The sequence below is a fragment of the Primulina eburnea genome, chromosome 15, assembly GCF_022965805.1.
Source record: "Primulina eburnea isolate SZY01 chromosome 15, ASM2296580v1, whole genome shotgun sequence".
Taxonomy (NCBI): domain Eukaryota; kingdom Viridiplantae; phylum Streptophyta; class Magnoliopsida; order Lamiales; family Gesneriaceae; genus Primulina; species Primulina eburnea.
Genome location: NC_133115.1, coordinates 34,060,754 through 34,080,715, shown reverse-complemented (window position 1 = coordinate 34,080,715; position 19,962 = coordinate 34,060,754). Strand labels below are relative to the sequence as shown.

The 19,962-nt window shown below is 33.1% G+C and overlaps 2 protein-coding genes and 1 pseudogene across 2 annotated transcripts; 2 read left to right on the top strand and 1 right to left on the bottom strand.

The window, feature by feature from the left end:
- Nucleotides 1–542: 542 nt before the first annotated feature.
- On the bottom strand, nt 543–5,136 carry LOC140813771 (proteasome subunit alpha type-6-like). The gene is made up of 9 exons (XM_073172484.1): nt 4,942–5,136; nt 4,714–4,808; nt 4,535–4,616; nt 4,062–4,158; nt 3,548–3,606; nt 3,364–3,446; nt 1,681–1,776; nt 1,185–1,244; nt 543–862 (listed from the first exon to the last, which is right to left on the bottom strand). Exons 1-9 carry the CDS (start codon nt 5,015–5,017, stop codon nt 770–772), a joined length of 741 nt encoding a protein of 246 aa, XP_073028585.1. The 5' UTR covers nt 5,018–5,136; the 3' UTR covers nt 543–769.
- A 3,653-nt stretch (nt 5,137–8,789) lies between these two features.
- On the top strand, nt 8,790–9,799 carry LOC140814749 (ethylene-responsive transcription factor 4-like). The gene has a single exon (XM_073173834.1). It carries the CDS (start codon nt 8,862–8,864, stop codon nt 9,534–9,536), a length of 675 nt encoding a protein of 224 aa, XP_073029935.1. The 5' UTR covers nt 8,790–8,861; the 3' UTR covers nt 9,537–9,799.
- Nucleotides 9,800–16,791: 6,992 nt separating this feature from the next.
- Nucleotides 16,792–18,312, top strand: LOC140815674 (tyrosine aminotransferase-like; annotated as a pseudogene).
- Nucleotides 18,313–19,962: the final 1,650 nt, after the last annotated feature.

Here is a 19,962-nt window from a genome sequence, read left to right as displayed (position 1 = left end):
TTATAAAGTAGGAAATTTTACTTGCTGCTTTTTTTTAATCTGTATAAAAAAATGTTTTCTATAAGTATTGTAGAGCACTTTCAAAATGCCTTTGTGCTCATAATTTATACCCTACAATATCAAAAATCATAAGCTGTCCCCTTGGGATTTGTTCAACGTTTATATCTTTTTAGTACTTTATTTGTACCAGCGATTCTATCTCTACGAACAATTATGTGTGTGTATAAATTAGTTTTTTGTGTATAATTCTTTTGGCATTAACTATCAAGTAATATTTGTACAAAAAAAATTAAATATTATAACTAAAGAATTCTATGGATGATATTTTAGACTAATTGTTTAAATAAGCCATAAGGGTTGTATGAAAACATAATGCTTCCCCCTACAAGGCTACACGAATCAAATGTGGCCAAGCTTAAAGGAAAACAGGTACTTGGTTTCAATCAAAGCTACTGAACTCGGGAAAACACTTGAATTGCCACTTTATTTTTAGTACAATGCTGCAAAGAATTATGCAAAAGTAATTATGCAGAAATGAATCATAGAGAATGAATTTGTATAAATTCACCAACATAGAGAAACAACTGAGTGAGATAAATCTAAATCCGAACATGGGACATATTCAGTAAAGATGAATGCATATGAGGTTCGATGATTTCACAATCCAGACAAATGTGGAAACACCCTCGGACTCTTTTCCCCACGAATCAAAACATTAGTATGCATTCAAATCCGAATTAAGTATACATCTGGATAACCTCAGAAGGGATCAGTCGCGCTCACTAATGGCAGTCAAGTGCTCTTCAATCTCCTCAGTTGACAATACTTTGAACAATGGATCGTCTTTCCTCACAATACCAACCTGGTATAAACATCAAAAGATGTCACCAAGTTCCAACCCTCGGGAAAATATAATAAGAGAGTAGCATATTTAAGTTTACAAAGCAATCCGTTGACATGTGACAAAAATGAAGAAGATGCACATTTAAAGCACATTTGTGCCTGATAATAGACAATATATTTACAAATAAATTTTCATCCCTTGAACAAAGTATATAATCGGTTTCACTTTCATTTTCTCAATAGTTAAGTTTACACTATGAGTGAAATACAGAAGAACTAAAGAAACAATAAAAAGACCTTAGCTCCAGTTTCAGAAAATATGAATACAGCGGAAAGACTACCTCGATCTCAGTAGCTTTGAAATCCTCCTGGAGAACAGACTGCAGAGCAGAAATTGTTGTCTGCAGTAAAAGGCATTGCAACATTAGAACGCAAGTTCTTGAGATCAATAATGTAGCTGAACTTCTAAGCAGGAAGTTTGTTTCATAAGAAAACCTAAACAAAAGTTTTTGCCTCCAAGAATACACTGAATAACAAATCGCATTAGATTTCAAGAAATTTTGGAAGTGGGTTCCTCAGTTGGAGGTTTAAAGAAACATTAAGCAACTTTACAAAGCATTCAAGACAGGTTCATACTTTTATAATCAAGAGCAATTAGCCAACTGTCGGTTGTTTTTTAATGAAGCTTTTCATTAAAACGCTAATATCACCCAAAAAAGGCATTGCCCTAAATTTAACCAACATGTATGATATTCAGCCTAGCAAATAATACACTCAGAATCCAAAATCAGAGCATTATTAATGAGGAGTTCATATGCGGTGAACCTATTTTATTACCCGTACGGTTTCCTCATAGGAGAATGCCTGATCATTTTTCATTTTCTTCTCTAGAAAATTAATGGCTTCTTGATCTTTTGCTCCAGCACTTGTTGCCTGCCAGAAATAAATGGAAGCTAATACCCAATGGAAGATCAAAGAGTAACCAAAAAAAAAAGAAGAAAAGTAAATTACTGCTACTCTGAGTCTTATCACAAAAGTACATGTCTCTCGGAAACTAAATGCTACAAGTTAAAGTTACATAATTGAGTTCCATCTAAAACTCCATGACAATCAAATAGATACTCTTACTTTGGGATCTCTAGGAGGTAACTTAAACAGTACACATCAAAGCCAAAGGGAACATGGAAAGGAGAAAACAAAGGATACGGAAAAGACGCCAATCACCAAGGTGGCATGACTAAAATAAATATGCTAAATCACAACTCAGTCACAATATCATCATTCATCCAATAGCACAGATATAGAATTGTGACCCTGGTTGCAGCATTCAAGTTCCAAGGGAAGCCAGTCACTCTTGACAAACCAAGAAGATTTTATAAAGATAATTCCAAAACCTTCGATAATTAAATTCACAATGCCAAAGCAAGTATCGAAATTAATCAGTTAGAGCCATAGTTGTCAAAGGCGAGCGCCTCTCGCCTGGAGGCGAGAGGCGCCACCAGGCGTGGATGTTGCGCCTGGGGCTGTCCCAGGCGCAACGATTCACAAAGGCGAGCCCAGGCGCGCGCCTGGGCGCAACTTAGAAGGGCTCTCGGGCGCGCCTAAGGCACGCCTGAGATTGCTTTTTTTTTTTAAATGCAACTTCTCTATTTTTTTTTTAATAGTAACTTAAAACGTAGAAGGCCCAATCTAGCAGCCCAGTTCACATATTAAATAACAGCGACAAGAGGAAGAAGGCCCAATCCAACCCCAAACCCAATTTCACATCTCTTGGATGAAGAGGAAGAAGAAATTGATGTCGATCAAGAAAGTGGTGAAGATCAAGAAGAATACAAGTCCGAAAGTTCTAGGGACTCTGATAATTCGATGGAAGAAGATGAACTTGATTGGGATGACTGAACTTATTATTATGAACTTATTAATTATTTGTTGTTTTGTGTGACATTGTGACTTAATTATTTCATATTTTAATATATTATTCTAATTTCTAAGATAAATATATTTTTTTAAAAAATAAAAAATGTGTGCCTTGCCTTGCGCCTCACGCTCCAGAGCCCTTGTGCGCCTCGGTGCGCCTTGCGCCCTTGACAACTATGGTTAGAGCTATTGTATAGAATAATCGTGCCAAAACTCGAAGAGCCATGTGCGTCAGATTCAATACTGACGAGTCTAGTCCAAGCCATAAGTTTGCATGGGCATTTAAAATCCTCACGGGAATAGAATTAAGAATGTCCTATTTAGCTAACCATCATAGAAGATAACGCAGGAGTTGAGAAAAAAATTAATGACCGTTTCAAATTCTATTTCCAGAAAGCCCCTGTTGGAGGTTCCATGGATTATTTGGTAAGAAGATACTGCACTAGATGTCCTCAAGATTTCAAATTTCAGTAATAACATTGGTATATTAAGCAAACGGCAAAAAGGATGACGGATATTCACAAACAAATAGAACAACAAATATAAAAGTAGAAATGAAACAATTTTTAAGTTTCATTACAAAAGATGGAACGTCCAAATTACCTTATGACCAAAGAAATGACCGGCAGGATCACACTTGAAGAGCTGAGGACCCTTCTCTTCATCAATTCCCAAGATCATAGCAACTGCCACATTAAAAGACACATGGATGAATAAAGATTATTATACAGTGAGACATTCTATTTATAAGATGAGAATGTAAGAGTAGAAATAATCTGCAACTAACCGACTCCAAGTGGTCTCATATAGGCATGTTGTGTGTAAACCTGAGACTTGTCAGCAATCCTGCAGTATGGATACATATAGCACTATGATTCGAGTGAAACTGAAAAACTAAATGTCTGAAGAAAACATGCATCGTATTATTTTATTATAAATGCGTAATCTTTGAACCATTAAAGAATTCATTGCAACAGATATCCCACACAACTACCTATAAACACAATTTTTTGAAGATCGGAGTATAGAATTGTCACACTATTGTAGGAAAAAGTCAGAAACAACAGAATTGGAATAGTTTTGTATAATTGACTGGCAATTCATCACAACCCTAGGATTACATTGCGCTAAATATTCCACAGAACATATGAGCATAGAATAATCAGGAACAAATTATTTATCAACAAAATGACTCCACCTGACAAACAACATAGAACCAATGCACTGACAAATTGGAATTTTGCTGCAAAAAAATTACCAAATCAACATACCATCCCTTTCAAAAAAACAAAGTAACATACCATCGCGCCAATGCGTCGACAGGCATTTCATAGCCATATCTAAAGCGAAACTCAGCAGCTTCGTTCCTTGCTTGTTGAACCAAAGTCCTTGCATCGGCTGGAAGGGGACCAACAAAAAGATCAAATAAACCAACTTTTGACAATAAAAATGATATGGAGCTTCTTACAATGAAAAAATATGGGTTTCCAACCCAAATTGAAAGCAACGCCAAAAAAAAGAGTTTTCCACACTTATTTTATGTATTCACGCAATAAACTATTTCTTCACAAAATACCTCATTGGGTAGCATAAGCACGTAAATAAATTCTAAAAACAGTAAATATGATTTAAATTAATATATACTTAACTAACATTCTACAGCTCGTTCAGAGTGGTTAAATATATACATCGACATGACCAACAGCATGTTATCACATACTTTGCATACCATAATAAAAATAAAATAATTTTACAAAATGCACTAGTAATGTACCTGTCATGCCTGTAGCCAACAAGCCCAGGTACTTGGTAATTGAATACAAATGGGTGACACTCGTCTGATCTAAAAGCTTGTCCTGCACACTCGCCCACAAGCATAGAGTTTAACTTAACATCTACTAGAAAATAAAAGAACAGTGATAAAGAAAACGAATTTTTTCCCCAAAAACTAACAGGAACTTTCTTCTGAGTCACAACGCAGACGGAATCCGACCCGCGAACGCCAATCGAGGTAACTCCCGCGGATTTGACGGCCTTGAAAGCATACTCTACACAGTTCATTCGCAACAAAAACAAATCAAAAACCCTAATCCAAAGAAAAACAAACATCGACAGCTGAAAACAAAAAATAAAGAATGTAGAATGACGAACGAGCCAAATTTGATTAAAGAAAAAGCGCACCAACTTGATAGAGACGACCTTCAGGAGAGAAGATCGTTATATGCCGATCATATCCACCTCCACTTCCACGGCTCATTCTTTCCGATTCGGTATTGAATTCGAGATGTCCAAATACACGATGAAGCCAAGGGCTTGCGCAGGTAAAGAGAGCAGAATCTTTGCGCCCAAGTAGAGTGAGCGCAAGTACAAAAATACCCCCGAATTTATTATTTTTTATATGTATATATATATATGTGTGTGTTAAATGTGTACAGTTTTTTCCGACTAAAATTTTTCTACAATGACTAATTCACACAAAAAATACTTACACACTCTCCAAGTCCACAATTATTTTTTCAAATGAAATTAAGTACAAAACATTGAAAATTTATAATATATATATGATATTACATAACAAATTGTTTTCAATTTATTACCAAATATAAAATTTTGAATATTTTATCGGAATAATTATATTAATATCAATATGTTCTACACTTCTTTGTCATAATATATTAATACAACATTTTTTAATATTTTGTACCAATTTTCATCACAAAAAACATGTGTCATTAATACCAAAATTTATTATAAATGTTTGGGTACTCAAAAATCATATATTAATGACACATTTGAAATATTTAATACTCAAATATCATATATCATTATCAGATTTTTAATTTTTGTACCGAATTTTTATCCGAAACATGTCATTAATACCAAAATTTGTGTACATATTTGGTACTCAAAAATAATAAATTAATATCAAATCTGAAACATTTAGTACTCAAATATCATATATTAATAACATTTCAGTGTCAGATCTAAAACATCTAGTTTTGAAATATGATATATTGTTTCATATTTTCAATGTTTTATATCGAATTTCGTACTATAAAATACATGTGAGCCCAAGAAATAAAAAACATTTTTTGTGTTAGTAAAATAAGACAGAAAATGATTCTGACAAGGACTGCACACACATTTAATTGTTATTATGATAATTTATTGATCATTTGCTCTTAGAAGATCATATATTCCCAAGTTTTAAAAAAAAAAACACTACTGGATTTGTTTATTTTCCAATGATGTAGCAAATAATTATTTAATTTAATATATACCACGTATATGAGTTTACTTCGTATATCTTCAGAAAAATATCATTTAATATTATTTAATTTAAGGTGAGCGAAAGCACGTTAGCGTTAGCCCTCGAAAAGAATTCATACAAAAGCCCAAATAGAATCAAAATGCGGCCCAAATATTTCGTATGGCTGGGTGGGTAAAGACTGTAGACCGAATAATTCAGACCCAAAATAGAATAAATCTATATTATATATATTTTATTATTAAATTTGAGATTATTAAAACAATTAACTTTCGATGTCATGACATTGTTTTAGTAATTATATATTTTAATAAAGTATTAAAAAAAACTTTAATGCAAACAAATAATATGTAACTTAGTGGATAGAGTTTTGTTTCTTAAATTCAATTCCTATTTTGTCTTTTTTTTACTTTTATTTTTCTATTTAGTTTCTATTTTATATATTAAAATTACAGTACAGCCTCTCACTATTTCTTATAATTATAATTTGATCCTCATTTAAATATAAATCAAATGAATTGTAAAAAAATATCGTATAAAAACGCAACCCATACATCGGTTCACTATCATATATAATACATACTCTCTGGACCTTTGAGTTAGATAATAAATTTTAGAAATAGATAGCTTTAATCTTAAATAATATTGGATACATACAAAATTTAACATTTTATTCATGTATATCTATTCTATGGAGCAGGTCTCATGTGAGACCGTCTCACGGATCTCAATCTGTGAGACGGGTCAACTCTACTCATATTCACCATAAAAAGTAATACCCTTCGCATAAAAAGTAATACTTTTTCATGGATTATCCAAATAGAGACCCGTCTCACAAAATATGACCCGTGAGACCGTCTCACACAAGTTTTTGTCCTATTCTATGTATAAAATTTGAGTAATAGCAATTCTCGGAATCTTAAAAATATCTCTCTTTCTATTTTTAGCCTCCTATATCTTTTAAAATGAAAAAATAAATTCATATAATTAAAATTATTGTTAAAAAATATAAATTTATTTTAATTTTTCAATTTTTTTAAAAAAAAATCGATTAAACATTCACATAATGCGTGTAAATTTTAATGGAAATAATTGTTATTAGAATAGGCAAATATGACATTATAGAGCGTGTGGAAATGAAAAGAAGGTTGGCGCGGCCCCTGGTTGTTGGCCTTAGGCAGACGCGTGGAAGGGAGCACATGGACACGTGTCGTGTGCAGATCCGCCATGGGAAATTATAAGTCAAGTCAAGTAAAAGATTTATTAATTTTGATGGAATGTGATTTATTTGAGTTTTAAAGATATATAGAATGTTATTTATTTAAGAAAATATTTGATATTGACTTTCTTTACCTTAAAATATGAGCTAAGCTCCAATTGTTTCAGTATTTTTTAAAAAAGTATTCTGTGTGTGTGGACTATATATATATATATATATATATATACGTGTGTGATAATAATTAATGTTTTGAATAGTCGATTTTTTCGAGTAGAATGTAACGAGTTGACTAAATACCATCAATATTTTCTACAAAAAATGGTGACCTTTTCATAAATTTTTAATTACTTTTTATCATCTATTACTTATACCATGCGGCGGCTAATGATTTTATTCGAACTAAAGAAAAAATAATATTTTTTTGTCACGTATATGTATATAATATAAGAGTAGGTCTCATGTGAGACCGTCTCACGGATCTCAATCTGTGAGACGGGTCAACCCTACTCATATTCACTATAAAAAGTAGTACTCTTACCATAAAAAGCAATACTATTTCATGGATTACCCATATAAAGATCCGTCTCACAAAATTTGACCTGTAAGACCGTCTCACACAAATTTTTACCATAATTATAAATATATAATTATAGTTAAAATATCATTGTAAATTTTTTATAAATACGTGATTAAAATACAGAGATAACATAGTTGTTATAAGACTATAACTGATTCAATATATACATAATTAAAATTAAAAGAAGTTGGTGAAAAATCCCTAATTAAAACATTTTTTAGGGTTCACTTTTTATCCACAAAATTGTGGTATTATGTCATACAAAATGTGGTACACTTCATGTGGAAATATGATACACTTCATGTAGAAATATGATATTAAAAAAATACACTGAAACTGAACACAAAAAAAATAGACGACTAAGACTGAAGGACAATTTCCTTAAAATTAACATTTCTTCGTAAATTAAATTTTTTTAAGTACAATCAGTCATAACTATTGTGTGGTGGCCGGCAAATCAACGTCTTGGGTTGGCGCGGCTGTCTCGTATACCGCGTCTAAGCGACATTGTCCTCATTGCAAGGAAGGAGGCAGGAAGAATCCTCCTCAATGAATATGTGTCGTTTTCATGTTTAATTTGTGTAACTTGTTTTCTCTAACGGTGAACTTGCCTCTGGATTCGAGTATTTTAATGTTTTTAGTTCAACTTTTTCTGATATCTCTTATTAGGTAGAGATTTTATTTTTCCTACCCAAATCGATGTTGATGTCAAAATGTTTAAAAATAAATTAAATCAGCATATTTAATTATTTGGAATCAGATGTAATCATATGATTTTGTACAATTTTTTTTATTTAAATTCAAAACAACGATTGATATAAATGGTAACGCGTATAAAGTATTTTTAATTGTATATCCCTGATCTCTGTGCTTGGGCGGCGCCACCTCTTCAGTCAAATCCCTTGTTGACCGTGCCCACCCCCACATTGAATCTGTCTCTGCCCGCCTCTTTATATAACAATGCTTCCTTCTCCTTTTCTGCGTAGCCCAATCTCTTCGTTCACATAATATATTTTACACGCTCTCAGGAAACGTCAATGGCGGCGACGAAGGAGAAGCCTAATGCCGGTAAGGCAGGAGTGAACGGGAACGCCAAGGTCCACGCCATCAAGGAGGTGCACTTCAGAGGCGTTAGGAAGAGGCCGTGGGGCCGTTACGCCGCCGAAATCCGTGACCCGGGCAAGAAGAGCCGAGTCTGGTTGGGCACCTTCGACACCGCCGAGGAGGCGGCGCGTGCGTACGACGCCGCTGCACGCGATTTCCGGGGACCGAAGGCGAAGACCAACTTCCCCATCTCGTCCGAGGTTCGCAGCCCCAGCCACAGCAGCACGGTCGAATCGTCCAGTGGGGACCATAATAACCAGCGTGCTCCGGTCGAGATGGATCTCACGCGCCGTCTGGGCGCCACCGCCGACGCTGGCGTAACATTGGCAGACAAGTCTCCGATGAATGGGTATCAGTTTCTCCGGAGTCAGCCCTCGATGGCGTTGCTGCCGAACGGGCAACCGGTTTTGATATATGAGCCTCTGGGCATGCCGGCGGCGTACCGTCTGAACCCGATGACTGTTGGGTTTAGAAACGCCGCCGCCGCCGCCGCCGCTTATAGCGACTCCGATTCTTCATCTGTCGTGGATGAGAACCATTTTGACGGATCTGTCGGAAAGAGGGGTCTGGATCTTGATCTTAACCTACCACCTCCCCTGGATGCTTGACAGACACCGAATTTCTACGCAAATGAGATAACTTTGACAGCTGAATGAGAACAAAATACACCTCTGATTTATAGATAAATGTTTTCCATGGCCTTTTCTATTTTTTTTGCAGCTTTGAGAAAAATCGCAGTGATTTTCTTCTCTAGATGTTTCATTTTCAATTGGCCACTAATTTCATGTTAAGAAAATATATAATTTGTTGGATCCTTTTAGTTTTTTATGTAATATATTTACAGTTTATCCGATCTGAATATTGGGCGATTGTTAATTGTCTTATTTTGGTTTTTTAAGGGCATCTTCAACCCAAGCAGTTCACGCTATTTTGCTGAAACGCTATTTTACTGCTTGGGATTCTCTAATGCTCCAACGTTCTCTGCGCCACATTTGGCGCAGAGAGAAGCTCTGCGCCAAATGTGGCGCAGAGTTCTTTTATTTTTTTTTGTTTTTTAATTATAAATATTTATATTAATAATTATAAATATTTTTTCTATAATAATATGATATTATTATATTAATTTAATAATTAGATATATTTAAATAATAGTATAAAATTTATTATCTTATTTTAATAATTAGATAATATTTATTATATAATTTTAATAATTAAATATAAAATCATAAAAATTAAAATATTTAATTATATTACATTTACCAAGTATTTTACAATAATTTTATAATTAAATATCTAACACACAAATTTATTGAATAATATTTAAACATCCAAGAAGTCGTTGAGATGGAGTTCCACCTGCATTTTCATCACTGCCTAAACCCTAAACCCTAATTAGTGCACCGATTGAAGATGCTAGAGAAGCACCGATTCCAATGGTAGAAATGGCTGTCAATGAACATACCAGATTTCGAGAATTTCTCGCTCGATATAAAAAAATAAAAGACAAAGACGCTCATTATGCATTACGAAATGCTTTAATTGATCATTTATGGGATGAATATGGTCGTTCAAATATTTGAACGAATATTTGTAATATGTTATTTAATTTAATGTCATGTATTAATTTTATTTCACCACTTGAAATTATTTCTATTTCAATTCGTATAATATAGATTTCAATAATATATTTAAAATAATTATCACATTTTATTAAAAATAAAATATTGAATATATTTATTATAAAATGTAATTATAATTATATCACACATTATAAAAAATATATATTTAATAACTTATAAAAAAATGAAATAAATAAAATAAAATAGAATATTCCGAGAATATTTTTTTTTAGAGTAAGATTTGAAGTAGATGGGTTGGAGATGAATATTGTATTTGGTGTAGAAACTGCACTATTTTAGAGTAGAGTTGTTTTAAAATAGAGTTTTGGGTTGGAGATGGCCTAATTAAAGTTCGACGGCACTGATTCTTCTGATAAACATGATTATTTCATTTTGTTTTTATTTCTGCTAAGCTATCGACCTATACAATTGTGAAGATTTTATCTCTGATATTAACTAACTTGCCATGACAATATAATATTAAAAAAATTTTGAGAAGATGAATATTTTGTTTATGTTAACATAATCATGTATTTTTTATTATCGGTAAATTTATAATTTTATTTTTAATGTTGATGTGGGCACTGTATTGGTGTCATGTTAGTGCAAAATCGAAAAATAGTAATTTTTTCATGTTCAATGTATTGTATCGTGTTAAAACCGTCGTGTCTCTCCTTATAATCATTGGATTGACCTTCAAATATTTGGTTAGGCAATCATCGCACTAACCCTTATAGCGTGTTTGACATCATGTAATTAGCTGTAATTTGGTCTGATTTGAAGTTGTAAATATCATTTCAGTGTTGGGTAAAATGAAATTTCAAAGTAATATCGACATTAATATGATTTCAAAAAAAAAATTCATTTAACTGAATAAAATACTTGCAAAATTAGTATCTTTTCATTGATTTCATGAGCTTTGAGTTTTAAACACAATCAAATCACTGTTAGTACACAGGCTACCAAATTCTAATTCGTTATTTGTTATTTGTTATTCTCCTCGAATATAAATATAAATATATATATATATATATTATTTTATATGAAGAAGTGTTTGAAAATATCATTGTGAAAAAAAATGGGTCAATTAAAATGGATGGCGGCCTGTGTATTTGTGGAGCCCACATCCGTCTGAATTACGTGTTGACGGGGTGCAAGTCGTGTCTAAGGTGGCCGGCACGTGTCACTTTTAGCCCTTGCTCTATCATCCTATTTATGTCTTCTATTTTTTGTTCCCAAAAAATTTATTTTTTTATTCCATCTTCTTGCAGCATGGAATCGCATGGTCGAATTATTCAAATCTTCTTTTCGAGGGCCAGATTATTCGTTTTAATACACGATAAAATTTTACTTCTTGTCCAAGGTTAAATGAGAACCAAGGAAATAATGTCAAATAGAAAATTCATTATATGAATTCAAATATAGATGATTATTAAGAAAATTCATGAAAGCTTTAAAACGTCAAATATAATTAGATTCACCCTCCAATACTATCTCAATATAATGACAAAATTCATTATGCAGGTAAAGATCATTCAAACACACGTGATTCAATCGGATTAGTACATAATCTCGGAAAGTTTACTTAAACTACCAAGCATTTTAAATATAAATGTGAGATGAAATAATTGAAAATATGAAATTTTCTTTTGAACTATAGATACAATATTTTAATTTTAAAGAAAAAATATATATTAATTAATCATTGTAAATGATAGATTACTAATATATTTTTCTATGGATATGTTGAAGTCAACTAATGGTTATTTGATCATTTAACGTTGCGTTTGGTTTGAGGGATTAGGGGTGATAGATTAATTTATCCGGGCCAATCAAGTGTTTGGTTCAATTTTAAATAAACTTACCTTATCCCTCCTAGGTATGATTAGGTTATATTAGGTAGGTTAAAATAATACCTCCTCACCCCCTAGGATTATTTATCCCACTCTTAATACCTCATATTTTTCCGATTTTACCCTTCTCCTAAATTCAAACTCACCACCATTTCCCGCCACCGACCGCCGCCGGCCAACCACAGACGGGCCGCCGACCGCGGCGAGTACCGGCCGACCAGCGACGAACTGCCGACCAGCGGAGGAACACCGGCCGACAGAGGTTAGCGACGGTTTGTAAAAACACCGTCGCTATTAGCGACAGTTTGTTTAGAAAGGTTTGTCAAAACACCGTCGCTATTAGCGACGGTTTGTTTATATTCCGTCGCAATTAGCGACAGTTTGTTTAAAAAACGTCGCTAAATGTCTAATTTTTAGTAATTAAAATAATTCAAAACTAGATCGGCGACGGTTTATGAAACACCGTCGCTAATAGCGACGTATGATTTTCTCAAAAACCGTCGCTATGAGCGACGGATTTTGAGAATCCGTCGGTAAGTTTCCGGTCGACGATTTCCGCCTGCCGCCGGCCGCCACTGTCGCCGTCGCGAAGGGGAAGGACAATTTCGTCTTTTCATCAAAAAATTCAAAATTATCCTACACTTAAAAATCTTACCAAACATAATATTATTTTACATCATATTTTACAATTCTATCACAATCATTTTCTTTATCATTTACGTACTAATCATTAGTTTATCCTATCCTTCCAACCAAACGCAGCCTAAATGTATAAAAAGATATTTGGTTCAGAAGTATTATATATAAACATCAACTAAAGATCATGTGACCGATAATTTCACAAGGACATCGCGATTTCGTCCTTGAATTGAGAATTTTCATGATATGTCCGGAATTAATTTTGAATAGTAGATCTCTTGTGAGACAGTCTCACGAATCTTTATCTTTGAGACAGATTAACCTTACCGATATTCACAATAAAAAATAATACTCTTAACATAAAATGTAATAATTTTTCATGGATGACCCAAATAAGAGATCCGTCTCACAAAATACGATTTTAAAGATCGTCTCACACAAATTTTTGTTAATTTTGAATTCAAAAAACTTCACGAGAGTAGGATCGAAGACGTAAAGTTTTATAAAATCTCTAACGTGTTTATATCTCAATCATTTCTTCTAATGGACATTGAAAAAGTGATTTGAATATTAATATAATTATTATGGGTTATAAATAAAATTTTATATAATGAATTATTCGGACATTTGTCTCTATAAAGAAACAAGTTTCCTGACAACACGAAGCGCGTGGGGAGAGGGAGGAGATAAAGGCGGCGGTCCGCGGGGGAGAAATTGAGGTTTGGTCAGTGACGATTCCGCAGCCGCTTTCGATGGGCCTCGACCTCGATGCGTCGGCGGAAATTGTGGAGTACACTTTGTTTCCTGCTTTCCAGCCACACGCCAGGCGTAGGCGGCGTTTTTTTCTTTTTCGGTTTTAAAAAATAATTTCCATGACTGAAATATTCGACGTTGCTTGTAGGCTTATAAAAGATTCAGCTGATTCGTGAAATTTTTAAACATATTTGATAAATATTTGTGTCGTATTAGAATTATCGATCTGGATTTGAATTTAAACATATTTCAATATTTTGCTAAACTAAACTCGATACAAAATTTGTTTTGTTTGATAGTTTTCGAAAAACGCTCACGATCTTTATTATTTAATTAATATAATACAATTATATATTATATAAATATATATTTGAGTTCTCGAACATTTATTGTCGAACTTTTATATCCGAACAATAGTTTGAATAAACCGTGAATATGTTCGAAGAATTTGAGTCAAACTCGAATTCGAACATCCTTTTGAGTTGAACTCCAATCAATTTTTTTTTTAAAATTCAAACCTCGAATCGAGTTGAAATTCAAATATATTTAATTCGAACCGAATTCAAACATTATATTTCTATCATTATTCTTCTTGATTCGTTTAATTTACCCCATAGTTGTACTGAACCAAGGAAGTGACACCTCAATTTAGAAAACAATACGGATTTTGTGGAATTTGTTCTCTTCAATAAAGAGTGGGTCGTCTCACAAATCTTAATCTGTGAGACATATAACCCTACTTATTTTCACAAAAAATAATACTCTTAATAAAAAGTAATATTTTTTCACGGATAACCCAAATAAGAGATCCGTCTCATAAATACGACCTGTGAGACTATCTCACACTAATTTTTACCATTTTATAATATGATATTTTTCTATTTGTTGTCTTATTTAGAGTTTCACAACACGAATATGCGACAGAAAGGCAAGCGCCGCCGGGGGCCGGCACCCCAGACGAACCTGTCGCGTGGGATCCGCCGGTTGTTTCTATGAAGATGTGCAATAATCGCCACGTGCCGTCATTTAATTACCATTTATTTATTTTATTATTTATACTCGCACCGAACGCGCTTAAAGGGGCGGCTCCTTCTACTGATGTAACGCATCCCCCACCCTTTTCTTTATTTGTTTCTTTTCTCACCAGTCAACACTGTGCTATATGGCGGCTTTTCATTTGATTTCATTAAATATTATGTACTCTGTCCCATCCCCCAAGTTGACCCCGATGTCTTCCTTCTGATTGTAGAAATATAAATTATGAATTGCATATTGTTTTTTTTTTATCATATTAATATGTCTCACAAATATATTTTTATAAAACATCTATTATTTGAAAATGAGATATTTTCTATCTTAGATAATAACAGTAATTTTAGTATTTCATTTCGTTTTATAAATTATAAAGTTCATAAAATGTATCCAAGATTTACCAATTGGCTTCGCTTCCTCGAGCAAGAATTCAAAGATAACATACCCAAACTTTCTCCTGGTTCAACTTATTTTAAGGACTTTAAAAATACAATTTTAATGAACAACGCTAATTAAAATACGGTAACACCAGTACCTTAATTGCTTTTGTAATGATTAGCGTTATTTACAAGATTGTTCAAATATATATAGTTTTTAAAATCATTATATTTATAATTTATTCACAACTTGGATGCAAATAATAATAAAATTGAATGTAAGTTTTGATAAGCTGTAAATTCACGGTACTCGTATATATGAACATTGTTGACGTGACTCTCACATATCAGATATGATGAAACATATCAAATTGAACATGCAATATATGGATGTTATCTCAGCGTTGTTCACATATGTGGACACGAGAGTGATCAACATGTCAAAACTAATATGTATTTATATTGTGTATTTAGGAAAAACTGTATTTTTTGGTCTTGTATGATTGTCTCTTTGCGATTTTGTCAATTTTAGGCATTTTTTCAATGGGTCGTTGATGTGATACCAATACGAAACTGATGTGACGCTGACGTGTGTAGTATCATATCACAATTTTCGATTGAAAAATGCTAAATTGCCAAATTTGTAAAGATACAATACAAAAACCAGAATTTAATAATATAAATGACCAAAAACACTCATTAATAATTACGCTAGACCAAAAATATAATTTTCCCAGGTATATATTGTATATGTATATTTTTTCATGTATTTTGCGATTTATGGCAACATTTCACTAAATTTTAAAATGCAAATATATATACCTTGTGATTTTGGGGGTGTCATGGTTCAATTTTGAAAAATATGTTTTCTTCGTCTCTAATGAAAGTGTCTAGTTCAGTGTTTTTTTGCTTTGCGTGTGGATCATAATAACTATACATGAATAATGTATATATATGGACGAAAGCAATTTAACGAATGAATATTTTTTTAAAACATATTTGCTCATCTTGGCTTATTATTCTTTTTTCCGCCCACCTTATTGGATTATATTTTATTCCGAAACCATCAAATCCTCCTCGCCAACTCATTCTTTCCAAATTCCCTTTTTAACTAAAATATTTCAAAATCAACATTTCTAGAATTTTCATTCACACCAATTTTCATTCCATACGTAAAACCAAACACATGTAGCTTATTTTACTAATCATATACCAAAGATTTGGATTTTTAAGCAAAAATTAAATCACATGAGATTGAAAGAGTCTTAACCACACAATCAACCCCTTCAGTAATTCTGTTGTCACAATTTACCAAAGCACCAGTCCAATTAAGACAATTAATTGGAACCTAAAACTTTTCAAATGGATCAACACCAACGAATCTTGAAGTTCAAGTCAAGAAGTTCTCCGAAATACTAGTTGAATCTTGACCAAATCCAACATTTTACTTCCAAGACCAGGCTTTCCTTATTACAACGAATGCATAGTTGATGGTCTCGCTGTATAAACCGTTCTTGTGATTTCCTAGATTGCGGTGGCTGCTAATTAAAAGCTAGGAATTTTAGTAATTTATGATGAAGTATATGACCATATTCTTACATTTGGAAGCAGCCCATTTGTGCCCATGGGGGTCCAGTTGGGTCAATATCTAGGAGATGGATCGTTCCTGGCTGGAGACTTGGTTGGCTTGTTACGAATGATCCAAGACATTCTTATGAAACAAGGGGTACTCTCTCCATCTCTCAAATTCTATTTTTTCCTTCCCTTTCAATTGTTTTCTGCATTTTGAGCATGTAAAAATGTTAAATTAATATTGGAATTGAAACCTTCAAATTTTCTTGGAACGAAGTAGCTTTGTGTGATAAATCTGTTGCTAGCTTACCGGCTTAAAGTGTGTTGAAATCAAACTTACGTTCAGCAGGCTCTTTTGTGGTTTGTAACCATTTCATTTCTCATTACCGTGACAGTAAAATAATTGGCTTCTTTGTGAGTTGGGCTACTTTGACTTACTGCACACTAATTTATATACTGGAACTACTGCTTTAAAGCGATCCAGAAAAAAATTCTCATTCATGTAAGTGTCGGTATTCTGTTGGCTTTACCGCAAAGAAGATCCGTCGCTGGTTACAAAAATAAGGCCAAGGTTATTTACCAGTGATCATAGGGCTAGGAAGTAGGAGTACCAACTGTTTAACCAAACTGTGAATCAGGGGTTGTCTTACTTAAACGTCAATTAGTAATTACACTTCATTTTTTCTCGAACAGGCCACAAGGGGCTCTAGCTTCCACATATTCTTGAAAATACCCCATCTGATTTCTTTGGGAAAATCATCGTTGTACTTGGAGAGTGTGCAAACATATTGTATGATCGAATCAAGGAAATTCCTTGCTTAACACGTCCAAGCAAGCCTTAGGATCCATGTTCGTGATGGTAAGCCAGAATACGGACTACGTTTTCTCAAATGAAGAATCAGTCCGTATTATTTGTAATGAGTTTTTGCATGCCAGGTGAAACTTGATCTGCCCCTTAATGGAGGGTATTAAGGATGATTTGGAATTCTGCCGCATGCTGGCTGAAGAAGAATCAGTGATAGTTCTGCCAGGTAAATACCTCGAGTACCCAGTGCTGCTGCTGTGTGTTGCAAATTTAACGATCTCTGCAAAATGCTGGCATGCGCATAATTCAGTGAGATCTATGAGTTTCGGTTGCATACCTCTTATCTCATTTTTGTAAATTTTTTTCACTTTACTCAACACTTGATCACTTATCGAGCAAAAGTTTATTAGTTTATTCACTAGCTTGATAAAGACAGAAATTTCATTTGCAGGGTTTGCAGTAGGACTCAAGAATTGGCTCCGAATAACATTCACTGTCGAGCCTTCGAAGAAAAAAGCTTTCCACCAGAGGCATACCAAGAAACAAATTGTTCTTGGACAGTATGTTATGCAGTTCGTGGATGCAACTACTCGTTGGATCTGCCGATTCAACGAGTATGAATTTTGTTAGCACATCATCATGAGTTGCAAAGATATAATCTACAAGCCTTTTTGCGTTTAATAATCATAATGAGTTTTATGACATGCTGGTGGATATTTCTGCCACATCACTAATATTTGGCATCGTATCAGAACTTCAATTTCAATAAAAAAAAAAAAAACTGTTACAATTGGTATTCAGCAAGCGAAGTTGTAATAATTGTATATGAGAATAGCATATGTGAAATAATATTTATTTTAATAATATTTTACGATTTTATCCAACTATATTATTTATTATATTTGTATACTCATCTAAGTTGCAAAATAAAGTATTTGAATATACAATAGGTATAATGAGGTCTGCATCTCAATATAAAATCATGAAACTCGTCAGGAAACATATTGTATATTTTAAACTGGCTCTTACTTGATTCATCCGTTTAAAATAAGGATGAATGTCGCTCGACTATGAGATTAACATATGTGATGTAAACGTCATGTTTTATTGGTAATGGCGTGTAGATGTCCTTTCATACAAATGGATGATCATTTGATGATGTAATAAAGAACCTCCCTCGAACTTTTCAAGTGATTATTACTTATCGAGCGAAATAGTTCACGGTTATGGTTGTATACTATTAGTCCTTTAACCCGGGACAATGTGGAGGCTCTACGTACTATCATGCACTTTGATATCTATACCGACTCTATTGATGGTCATCAGGTGGCGAGGTTGAATGTAACTTCAAAATATATAGGAGTCAATGCATTGTACTCAGTGATTCACTCTTTACCTATGAGTGAAGATATCTTATGTGATCTGATGAGTTAATAGTGTAAAGAATATCTGGTCAGAGTAAGACATGTACATTTTGGAAAGACGTTTCCTCAGCTGCATGAGATTTGTACTCTCGATATATCACCATTGTCTGATTATCGAATATAGTTATAATGAGTTCCCAATTATTTATTTAATAAATTTAGAATATATTAATTAAATAGTAAATTAGTACTGTGACTACTAAATGCAAAATTCTCATAGAATATTCTAGATGAATCTAGAATATATTAATTAATTGAGTAATTAAATAAAATTTAATTAATTTATATCATAAATAAATATATATGTATACATGTATTATCAAAAGTTGATAATATTTAATTATACATTATATTTCAATTGTGAAAAATACATATATAAGAGTCTTTAAATAATGAAAAACAGTATCTTGATTAAATGAGAGCTAGCAGATCAAGAATAGACTTTTAATATAGAGTAGGTCTTTTGTGAGACGGTATCACGAATCTTTATTTGTGAGACGGGTCAACCCTACTGATATTTACAATAAAAAGTAATACTCTTAGCATAAAAAAGTAATATTTTTTCATGGATGACCCAAATAAGAGATCTGTCTCACAAAATACGACCCTTGAAACCGTTTCACATAAGTTTTTGCCTTTAATATATGTATATAAAACTTTTACACATAAGTTTTTGTCCGCCAATATTTTTTTCTCTCTCCATCACACAAGGAAATCGGCCACCTCTATCTAAGATACACACAACCGCTCCTCCACATTACCGCCACTTGATTTTTTAAATTCTGACGATCAACTCTCGAAGCAAATTCCATTTATATATCTAGTGTGATCTATGTGAGTAATTCAGTTTCTGATCGTAGACCTGATTCAAACGATTGAAGAAGGTGGTTAATTATAATAAATCGTTCATAGGAATTTACAAGAAGTACCAACTCCGTTGATTCCAGAATGGTTTGGCGT

What these genes read in the sequence shown, in the direction of transcription:
- LOC140813771 (XM_073172484.1), bottom strand. Translation starts at nt 5,017, where the DNA reads ATGAGCCGTGGAAGTGGAGGTGGATATGATCGGCATATAACGATCTTC. An exon ending in GTTGGCTACAGGCATGACAG is followed by an intron (nt 4,159 to 4,534) that starts GTACATTACTAG and finishes GTCCCCTTCCAG; the next exon opens with CCGATGCAAGGACTTTGGTT. An exon ending in GTCGACGCATTGGCGCGATG is followed by an intron (nt 3,607 to 4,061) that starts GTATGTTACTTT and finishes TCCATACTGCAG; the next exon opens with GATTGCTGACAAGTCTCAGG.
- LOC140814749 (XM_073173834.1), top strand. Translation starts at nt 8,862, where the DNA reads ATGGCGGCGACGAAGGAGAAGCCTAATGCCGGTAAGGCAGGAGTGAAC.